This window comes from Magallana gigas, chromosome 5 (assembly GCF_963853765.1).
Source record: "Magallana gigas chromosome 5, xbMagGiga1.1, whole genome shotgun sequence".
Lineage (NCBI taxonomy): Eukaryota > Metazoa > Mollusca > Bivalvia > Ostreida > Ostreidae > Magallana > Magallana gigas.
Genome location: NC_088857.1, coordinates 18493051 through 18505191, shown reverse-complemented (window position 1 = coordinate 18505191; position 12141 = coordinate 18493051). Strand labels below are relative to the sequence as shown.

The window sequence follows — 12141 nt, the reverse complement described above, 5'->3', positions numbered from 1 at the left end:
TATCAAAAGTGTAACTTTCAACTTTACGAGTGAAAAAGCACTCGTTGCAGCTTATGCTACGAGTGCAACAACGGTATTTTGCATGAACTATTGCATCAAGGGAAGGGGCTGATTGATCATTGTAAGGACTTACGTGACTGGCCAAAGCTCTATGATACATCTGGACATACTTCTTCACAATGTTGTATTGTGGTGGAAAAATCGGTGGTAACATTTGCTGTAAAAAAAATAAATTAAAATTACAGTTAATCTGGTAAGCAAGAATTGATAGGGTGATTCACAAAACCACAGTCCAGACATTCTGATAATTACACGTAAGTCTCCATCAATCTAAGTTTTCCATTTTCACATTTTAATAGATGATACATGTTTGCAAAACCCTGAGCTAGTATATTCCATTACATTGTTACGATTCCTGGGTTGGAACTACATGTATATCATCATTTGTTTTAACTATTTGTGTGTTGTTGTGACTTACTTGTTTTATTTACATGGTTATATAGTTAGAATACAGACTTGTTTACTTTCGTTCTGACTAACCGCTCTGCCTGCGGTATATTACGGACTTTGAGCCCGATGTTTAAAACTATTTACACTCTTTATAACAAAATAATGAAAATCGAAATGAACAATAATAACTGATGTAATTTAACTTTATTAATTGTAATTTTGTATCATAATGTAAAAATATACAAATATAGCCTTTTCATGAGGTCGATCCATAGATATATCGACTTCACAGAAAAGCATATCGACCGAGCACGAAGTGCTCGGTCGATATGCTTTTCTGTGAAGTCGATATATCTATGGATTGACCGAGTGAAAGGGCTACATTCGTTATATTATTTTCCAAAGAAGAATTGGCAAGATTAAAACAAAATTATTTCTATATTTAGAAAGTACAGGTCAATCTGAGTTTTTAAAGCTTATTTTTAGAAAGTACAGGTCAATCTGAGTTTTTAAAGCTTATTTTTAGAAAGTACAGGTCAATCTGCATTTTTATACTTTGACATGTGATGTCAAAAGAACCAATGATATACTTCGTTACAATGCATGAAAATAATATTGTTAAATGTCATGTATTTTATGTCGGTACAACGTTATCATATAATTATTATGAGATAGAATGCGCCAAGTTAGTTGACGCTTATGACGTTGACGTTGTCAACGTCTCAGCATCAACATAACAAGTTAAGGATAAGCATAAAAAGACGGTGTTTTGAAGCAAAGTTCACTTGACGGTGAAGAGCAACTCGCTTGACAGTGGTATGTATTGACATTACCAAGTCTTTTAGCTATTACTAGAGTAATACAACTTTTGTATTAGGGGGTCCTGGATTGGTTCGTCGCTATACTTATAGGAGTTAATAACGTTGTACCAACCGTACTGTATAATAGTAATAATTATACGTGTTTTTATATGGAACCATTCGTTTGTTGCAATAAATGGTAAAAGCTTTATACTGAGTATTTAGATTAGTTTCGGTAAATTGAATATAATAAGTGAACCAACGATTTCTATAAACTGTGACCAAAGTTAATTCTTTTTTAACCTTGACGCAAGATAATAATTAAACAGTGACCCATAATTAAGTTTAAGCGTTTACCCTTACCCTCGGTTCGTTACAATATGTAATTTGTCTACTTCATTATCATTGAATATGTTAAGGTCAGACGACACGTTCCTCGAGCATCTTTTTTGTATCTCCTTGTAATAAAGAGTTCCAATAAAAATTATTATTAATTTTCATAATGATTTTTAAAATGATTAAAATTTACTTGTATATTGTTATATGCCTACAGATGGCCGAGTGGTTAGAGCCGTGGCCGATCTCTGCCAGGAGTGTAGGTTCTAGAGGTTGTGAGTTCAAAGCCCAGCCCAATATAGTGAATTTTGCTGTGCTGTATTATTTATTTATTTTTATATCAGCAATTCAGGTGTATTTTCAAGAAGATTATATAGGAAATTGCATTCTCTGGTATTTTGCAGAAATGCCTGGTAAGGTATCCTAATTTTTTGCAAGAAAGCTTGTCGGAGTAGTAGTAAACCATTAACAAATTCCTGGAAAATGTTATATAAAATTGAGGAACGTGTCGTCTGACCTTGGGTAAACAAGAATAGATATATAAAATTAAAAATAGAATTAGATTCAATTAATTCTATTGGTTTGTTTGAGAGATAATAACATTGTTGCAAAATTGAGGTGTCCCATTTTTACTGACATGAATGAATTGATTAAAGATAAAACAAAATAAAAAAATATTGCATATTGAAATCAAACAACCCAAAAAACCACAAAAAAAATTAAACATAGAACTTAACAAAAAATTCGAATTGATAAAAATTTTATTGCATTGTTTATATCTTGCTAATTTATGTCTTTTGAGTTTCACTGACAAAAACCCAAAATTGATAAAGAAATTAAAAGGAAGCTGCAATGTTTTGATGAAAAAATGTGGCTGTATTTCCCAATGGTGTCATTTTTTCAAAAACCCATTGCATTGAAACAGGCATTTTTCAGCATTGTAAACAATGTATTATTTTATTTTAACTCGGAATAATTATTTAACTCAGAATTCAATAAAATTATGATTTTAGCTTTAGTTGCTATAGTTATACAATAGTTTTGCAATAATGATGATGTATGGTGTAGAAGAGAGCATATGAGGGTTACATTCATTGACACACCTTATATAGTATTGTTGAAATTATCATTTCTAATATTAAAGTCTACATGTGTATACATATACATGTACAACTATAATCATTTCAATAAAGTTTATTTTTGTGTGCTTATGTTTGTTGAGACATGCACAGAAGGGTTAGTCCATGCCTGGCATGGACTAACCCTTCTGCGCATGCCTCAAATTTGCTCTTTGATCTTTTTTCTACCTGAAGTGTAAACAATTTACTTCAGGCCAATCAAATTCAATATTGTATCTGAAAACTGACGCAGAATTAAACATACAACTAAATTCTATAGGTACGGTGATAGACTTCCTTTAGCATAATCTACAACATGCACACAGCAGACATAATGTTATGCACGTAATCACCTATTGATAAAATTCCATAATCTTCCGAGTATCATCACTTGTATTTGCACCCGCGTTGTATAACAAACTATCTCCGGTGTTGATCGTGACCATTTTATCCACAACAGAAAATAATCACGTTACCATCTCAACACCATATACACACAGCCATTCTCCCCAACATGTAAGACGCAGACTACAGGAAAGCTATCGTCACTTTTAACTGTCTGACGTCACGCTCACACATTTTCCCAGATTTTTTTTTCACCAGAGATCAGTGCTGCTACATGCGGTGTCAACTATTGAATTTGTATGTATTGTGCATTTAGTTTAGCGTTGTTGTCCCCCACTCACCCCCGGATTAGAATTTTTACTATTTGGGAATATTCCCTCTTCTTTTTTTGCATGAAAAGATATTTATATGAGCACAACAACCCCCCCCCCCCCCCCCCCCCCCCCACCGCACACTTTCAAAAGCTATGGTACGTGCCTGCGTATGATAATGAAAAGAGTAATTACCGTATTTTTCGGCAATTAGGTCGATACTTTTTTCCCCTGACACGTGGACCTCGCCCTATTCATCGCTTTGCCCAATTTATGTTTTTTTGGGGGGTTGGAAAATTTGATATGAAATTTTGCGAAAATTTATGCAACCTTCCAATAAAATCATGAGGGTTTACTATAATACTGCTTGAATTTCTGTGTAAAAATCGTATGGATTTTAATCAATATACTGTAGTAATTTATCATTTAAACAAAATTAAATGTAAATAGATTTATTTCTTCTTACATTTCTTACTTAGATCACTGACTGAAAGATCTTTCGATCATTATTATATGCTGTCATGCATTTTGATCGTGTGCTTACGATAAACAGGAAATCGATTTCGCGCGGTTAAGTAAAATAAGAACCGTACAAAGGGTAATTACGAGAGATTAGAGTCGGGTAGAAGTAAAAAAAAAAAACAATTTCTTTTCATAATAGAATACATGAACAAGTTTTTTTCTGTATATTCAACATAAAACTTTCGATGAAATTTTAGCCAGGTGTCTCTGAAATCAGAGTGGGTAGCGCTTACTTTGTTTATACACAGTTAAACTCTCAGCTTGTGTTACTCATGTCCGCAGGCTTCAATAAGATCAGAGGTTGCACCGGTTGACTCGTGTGTATATACACAGTAAAAAGTCACACAGAGACACAGGGTGGCACGTGCTACCGTAGTCATGCCTCCAGGCTAGGTTACTATCCCCCGGTTAACACCAGTTTGTACACATGGCAGGGAAGTAATAAAAAACGATCTTAAATTAAAACCGGCCGTACTGAATTAATTGGTTTGAAAATTTTGATGCAATTTTAGACATTTTCTTATGATGTTTTCAAGAAATACATTTTATTTCCCTTTTGTTCAAAACTGTGAAATAAGATTAAAGGCTACTATATGATAACGTTATTGGTTTAACCATTTAACCATTTATTCATTAGAACTAGCGGTAATTTTTCGACCAATTCTTCGAAGTCGACCTATTTATACTTTTTTTTATTTTTTTGCTAAAAACGGCCTCCTTCGCCCAATAAACCGTATCGACCTAATTTTCGAAAAATACGGTATACAACATACAAATTCAATAGTTTTCAGATACAATATTGGATTTTATTGGCCTGAAGTAAATTGTTTACACTTCAGGTAGAAAAGAGATCAAAGAGCAAATTTGAGGCATGCACAGAAGGGTTAGTCCATGCCTGGCATGGACTAACCCTTCTGCGCATGTCGCAACAAACATTAGCACACAAAAATAACTAACCCCCCCCCCCAATCTGTAAATAAAGAAAAACACAACAACAGATGTTGAATAAATAAATAAGAAAACCAATAAATAAATTAAAAAATAAATACAAAAGTACATGACTCGTACATACACACTTTATTGAAATGATTATAGTTGTATATGTATACACATGTAGACTTTAATATAAGAAATGATAAATTCAACAATACTATATAAGGTGTGTCAATGAATGTAACCCTCATATGCTCTCTTCTACACCATACATCATCATTATTGCAAAACTATTGTATGACTATAGCAACTAAAGCTAAAATCAGAATTTTATTGAATTCCAAGTTAAATAATTATTCCGAGTTAAAATACATGTAATACCTTGTTTGTATTTATTACCGGTAATAATTCATACAGCATTACATACATATATGTTTAATACAATGTATAAGTTGATTACATCAGAATATGGCTTGTGCATCTTATTAAATCGATTGATAATATTTTTTATTTCATAAACCTTCAAAACGTAGATTAGCAAAAATCTTTTCGTCTTTGTCCAATATGTTTAAAAATGTTATCTCATGCTAGTACATGTACCAGTTTAAATTATAGCTGGGAACAATTTACTTATCACCAAAGGCAATCCCAATCCAGTTTACTTGAACATGAGCATTCAAAACACATAAATTTTATGGGACCCCATTCACCATTTTGATCATCAAAATGGCAGTGTTGCCATTCATTGTAACCTTGAAGTATTTGATTTTCTGTTTTTACTCCTTCGCTTTTCTCTGGAGATATTTATAATTCTGTTGCACAATGAAATAGGCAGGTCAAGTAAATTAAAGAACAAAAGAGATACTGATATCAGGATGACATGTCTGTCTAAACACAAGAAGTCTACAAAAAGATCCAACTCCCAGAGGACTAGAACTTCATTCAAACAAGCTAGCTAGACCAAAAAGTTGATAAGCAAAAATCAGACGAAAGAAGGGTTGGTTTTCAAGAATGCAGATATACCTGAATTATCCAAAACTATCTTTTTGCCAAAGTGATTAGCAGATAACAGAGTCTCAATTCATTTTAGGTAATTGAATTTGGTTAAAATTATTTTTTATCACTTTGGTCCAAAACCGATATAACATGTTTATGAGCAATATAACTTGAGCTATGACAGTTCAACTGCATCCGCTTTATGACAGTTTATTTTTTCCTCCTGTCAAACTTTGATCAGATGTAAACCTTTAGAATCTTTGTACTTAAATCAAAGTACTAAAAGTACTTGAAGGCTGTTAGCAAGCTTGTTTTCAAGTTGTTGGGAATACATGCATTAATATTTCATTTTGCGGCGCTTATTCATATCATTTCCAATACAAATTTTACAATCAAGGTTCAAACTTTAAGTTTTCATCATCAAGTTGTGGTTAGCCTGGTAGGATGCACCTAGGCTTTCTTCTATAAATACTACCCAACATTCTCAAAAGTATCTTGTATTTGATTTATATTGTAAAATGTAATGTAATGGTTCTCGAAATCCATATGATGAATAAAGGGAAAGCTCAATTTGTTATACCTGCTCAATTATACGCCAGTTAAAAACTCCAAAACAACAAAAAAGTTCAATTAGTTGTATTTTAGTTGGTTAATAAGAGAATAAGGTAGATGGCATTTTAATGTAAACTGAGTCTCAAACTTCCAAGACAAAATTTAATAATGTGCAGAAAGTTCAGCATGGAGAGCCCGATGTAATTCCATTCACAAAATCGATATCAACATGTGGAAATCCAACACAGTTACACTGACATCACACAATGCACTATTGTGCAGGGTTTCAGCACAGCTAGCCCAAAACAACATACTCTTTACTAATATGTGGATTCCAGTGCAGTTAGCCCAACTTACTAAAACTAGTATCAATAGGATAAACATTTTTGTCTCCTGAATGCATCTTGATTTGTTAATACAAACTACTGTATAGAAGGAAATTAACTTGCGGAGTTAATTTTCACTATATTTGCTGAAATAAAAATTCAGCGAATTGAACATTTAGTGAATAATTTGAGTTTTATAATGATGAAGAAATAAAAGAAAATAAGAAAAACTCGATTGAATTTTACAAAATACCAATCATCATCTATCTGTCCATCTCTCTCTCTCTCTCTCTCTCTCTCTCTCTCTCTCTCTCTCTCTCTCTCTCTCTCTCTCTCTCTCTCTCTCGGTATTCACCTTAACAACTTTGAGATCCTCCAACATCAGTTGCCTAGTAACCTCCAAATGACGAACAAGCCACATCTTGTTTATACTTCGATCTTCAAACTGATTCCCTTCAATTCTAAAAAGAAATTGTAAAAATTTTAAAAATGAAATTTCAAAGATTTCTCTTTCCTTTCTTCCCTACATCTCTGCCTCCTCTCTCTTTCTTCTTGTTTTTCTCATCAGCAAAATCATGATTATAAAAGTTTAAATCAATGGGGAATCAGATGAACGACTTTCATTCATCATATTCTTCAAATCTTTATCACAAAATACCGTAGCTTTTTTTTAAAACAATAGCAATTCATTGGTTATAATTCATTTAACAAAACTACTGGCACTGACAAGTCTCTTGTTACACAATTAATTGGTAAATAATAAAATCTCAATATAAATGACCTCAACTGCTAAAACATAGTATTATGTGCTTTATACCTGGAACAAATAGACTCCTCTAGGATGCTAAAACATTTCTCTCTCCACTTTTTTGGTCGACCAGGTGGAATGAATCCAGTTTGGGCTTTCCTCTTCAAGTAGAATTCATCAGTTCTAAAATTAAGAATACATTTTTTAATGAATTTACTACATTGTAAATATTTGTCTTCAAGTGTATCTATTGTCGAGCAAGGGTAAAAATTCAAATATAATGGTTTAATTTCTAAGTCCGCTGACTTTGGGTCTGATCCTCCACCTCTAATAACTGAACAGGAGGCTTAGGTCTAGAGTACTTGACTGTTAAAGTACCATGACCAGAAACAATTGCTGTGAAACAGGGTAAACAGATATACTTGTATCTTAACTAAATTTGGGATCTCCGGCACCTGCGTGGAATGCAGGGCCACTGGTTTTTGCCCAGTTCTTCTTAGTCACTATGTCAGGTTCTTCTCAGACCCTATTTCAATTGTATATAAGTGTGTATGGAATGCGGACATTCAGTTTCCCTATGTCCAACATAGTCAACTTTTATGTAATTGTAAATGTTTGTTTGCAAACAAATTAACCCTTCAACAATGAATAAGTTGTTTATAACAAAGACTGCATAAGGATTGTATACTTGTTGGTTATTCTGGGAAAAATCCAGGTCAAGGAATGTTTGTCTGTTTGTTTTGTATCTTTAACTGACTATTCAATTTACCATTTATGATTATCATAATAATTACAAATCAAAGACAGTCTAATATCTTCAATAACATAATTTTATTAAAATAAGATGTAAATTTTTTATCAAAGTTTATGTAAGAAAAACAAATTACATCCATACATAGGTTGTTAGAAAGTTCGCCTACAATGTAATTTATGGAAAAATTACAGTGCACTTTGAATGATGACGTACGTTTTATTAAATGACCATGATTTGAAAATAAGTATACAAAAAATTAGATGACTTAATTAATATCTATTTGAAACTATATATAGGCTGTATGTGCATGTGTGTGTGTGTGTGTGTGTGTGTGGAGGGGGTTGTTCTTCATCAAATATAGCAGTCCTTCCATCTTAAACCTCTCATTCCATTAGTAAACCTTTGTCCTATAGACACATGTGGACAATCTACAGCAGCATCTAAGAACTTCTGGTCCCCCTTAGAGATTTTTCTGCTTGCACACAAAATTTAATGAAGGCCCAGTGCTCCAAGATGTACATTGACATTATTGTTTTTGAAACGCTTAAAAATATATATAAGACAGGTGAAAAGCTGTCAATGTGACAACAAACTGAGAACTGTATCCATAATCCATGTCAACCCTGAATTGATGAACACTACCTATCGTATCTAAGGAAATGGAGTACCCTATATGCAATATTTTGCCAAAAAATGATTAGGTTCAAAAGCTGGTATTTTTTTCCTAAATTATCAGAAATCACAATCCTAGCAATATGCACACCTCTGATATATGTACAATTGATCTACAAAAGAACAACTTCCTATCTTGAAAACTTTAGGAGGAGTTATCCGTTCTATGAGGGTACCCTTTTGGCAGCCGCCGCCCACCCACCATCCATTTCAATAACCAGATTTTTCCATTTGAAAACCCGGTTAAAAACACATCAAGTTTAATTTTGCTGATATCATGCAAATAGTCCGCTCACAATTGAACTTTTGCAAGCTTTTTTAACCACCTCGTAGTCAAGGAAAGTATGTGGTAAGGTAGAACATCACGTCTTTGAAAGGTTAACAGCTAGGTACGTCTGTCAAGATTTCCAATGATCATGCAGACACAAATTAATTTGAAATTAAAGTAAATGTATGAGTTCAAGAAAAGTCCATCATGGAAATATGTACCAGGTAATGAAAACATGAGGCCTCACCTGAGCAACAATAGCCATAACTCTGATCAAAATTAAAATATCTTGAAAATTAAGTACAATTTACTAAGATCTTGCACAAAAAGTAAAATAATCTGCTGAATTTTATCCACATATTTTTATGGTAAATACCAAACCCCTTCTTTGTTTTAGTATTTGTCAGAAGATTCTCTCTATTCCAAAATTAAAAGATTTTTTTTCAATTCCTAAAAAAAATCCCCTTTTTGTGGCCTTACTTTTTCTCCAGGGAATCATGGTTTGATCAAGCTTTAATCTGCATAAAGTGTGCTTTCACACAAGTTTCAGCTTCTTAGGCTAAATACTTTTCCAGAAGATTTTAAAAGATTTTTCTCTATATATTTCTATGTAAAAATTTGAGCCCCCCCCCCTATTGTGACCCCACCATACCCCAGGGATCATGATTTGAACAAACTTGAATCTCCATTACATGAGGATGCTTCCACACAAATTTGAACTTTTCTGGCAAGTTGTTTTTGAAAAGAAGATTTTTAAAGATTTTATCAGTATATTCTTATGTAAAACTTGATCCCCCATTGTGGCCCCACCCTTCCCTTGGGGATCATGATTTGAACAAAACTGAATCCACACTATCTGAGGATACTCAAGTTTATCTCCCCTTTAAAGAACGCATGGCCCTTTATTTGAACAAACTTGGATCCCCTTCACCCAGTGATGCTTTGTGTCAAGTTTGGTTGAAATTGGCCAAGTGGTTCTTGAGAGAATGAAAATGTGAAAAGTTTACGACAATGACAACGACAGACAACAGACAAATTTTGATGAGAAAAGCGAAAAATCTGCATACATGTATTTTCATGAATAAATCATTAAAAATCAATCTGATCTTTGGGTAATTGTTCATTGACAAACAGATGCCAGTATAAACTGATATAACGTAGAACATTGCAATAAGTAACATATTCTTTTCCTTTTTCATGATTATGGCATATCAGATTTATTCCCTGTGCAAAAAGTGTTTTTGTCATTTATAACATGGGCAAAATTATTAAAAAATAGAAACTCATCTAATCAAGGCTTGAAAAAGAAATGTTTTTTTAATTAAATTAAGTTACATTTTTTCAGAGGCCCTGAATTTTTATCATTTTTTTTTTATGGAAAATATATTAAAAATGATGCATGATAACAGTCAGTATTTCAAGCATGGCTGTCTAAAGAAAATGAAATGTACCTCTTAAATTATACTACAAAAATGACTAATTATAGAAGAAGGTATGAAAATCTTCCAATATTTTTGTTATTGTGGTGTTTTTCATTTGCTCAGCATGACCAGTCATGGCAGTGCTATACTGCGTAGGAAAAGCTAACCGGTTGCTGCTTCTGAAGTATTGAGTGTCCCTAAGAGACTAACACTGCTGTATATATATATAAACAACCAGTGGATCTTCAGAGTTGACACTGCACTGCTTGAGGACTATTGAGAAAGATGTCAGTTTTGGTAAGTAATTAAATATTGAATTCTAATTCTAACTTCAGTTTAAATTCCTTGCATCTATCTTATTATAATATAATTTTTTGTAATCTGTTATTTGAATTTTCCCCACCCCTTTATTATTATTTTTTTTAGGGGAAAGGGGGTGTCTTTATATACATATTAAAGTTTGATACATTTGAATGATCTGAGATTATAATTCAATTCATCCTTTTTATTTAGTTGGGCAAAATTATATTAGGCTAGTCATTTTATTACCTCCTTATAGGAAGAGCGCTGTATAGAGATATAGGAAAATGCTCAAATTTTAAAGCTTAAATATTTGGATTTTTTCTTTAATAAATGTAAGTTTATTATCAAAAATATCATATGTCAAAGTTTAAGGCAGATCTGATGGTTAAGTTGTTGACCATCCAGCTTTCTTAAAGATACCGGTATTTAAGGCTTATATTACTATTTCTTTTTCACAGCAATTTAAAAGCATAAAAAGAACTAGAAATTAAAATAAAAGAAAACTTAAATGAAATATTGACAAAAATTACTATAATTATTAAAATGGGTTTTTTTTAAACAAATATTGTTAACAAGTTTTCAGTTTTAGAGGAAATGAAATTTTCATTTATGATATATTTAATGTACCATAATCATGACCTCTTATAGTGCATCACTGTTTTGCACAGAATGATTTTATATTGTACATTGTATGAAATAGAACAAAAAAGTCAAAGATAATGTTAATTAAGTACTATAAGAAACAAACTTTGTTTATTATTTGTCAATTCAAAATGGCTCAAAGCTTTATTTGAAATCTAGTGTTTTAAAAAAATATCAAGTGAATTGAAAATAACTTTTTCTAATTTGCCATATTTAACGGTTTATGTATACATATTGCCAGTAACACTTTTTTCCCCAAACCCAAACTCCTGAGACAAGTTACAGAGGGTTCCATACTCAATGAATGCCTGAAATTGTTCCCTAACATATACATCACTTAAAAATAAAAATACTTATTAAATTTTCATAAGCAAGAGATTATATATTTGTATTATATTATATATCTATATTATATATTTATTTAGGAAATATGTAAAAATTTGAAGCTTTTAACTTATAATAGTAGTTTATGGCTAAAATTATCATAATTATCAACTATCATATTTTATGGAGGATAAGAAAATAGGAATTTTTGAAATTGGAGAGGGGTCACAGTTTTCATGCTTTCAAATAGTGGTGGGGGTTACCTGTTTTAAATCCTTTTACAATTTTAGTTTCTGCTGTTTACAAGTTCTGGTATATTC

At 32.2% G+C, this 12141-nt stretch overlaps 1 protein-coding gene across 3 annotated transcripts in view; it reads right to left on the bottom strand.

Moving 5' to 3' along the window:
- The window catches only part of LOC105347944 (exocyst complex component 3), a 48655-nt gene that overhangs the window by 23937 nt on the left and 12577 nt on the right, over nt 1-12141 (bottom strand). For all 3 annotated transcript variants that reach the window (XM_034444383.2, XM_066085824.1, XM_034444386.2), the window contains exons 9-11: nt 7507-7620; nt 7045-7150; nt 134-217 (exon numbers count right to left, since the gene is read on the bottom strand). In XM_034444383.2, the coding sequence (XP_034300274.2) occupies nt 134-217; nt 7045-7150; nt 7507-7620 (304 nt within the window). The remainder of the gene's footprint in view (nt 1-133; nt 218-7044; nt 7151-7506; nt 7621-12141) is intronic.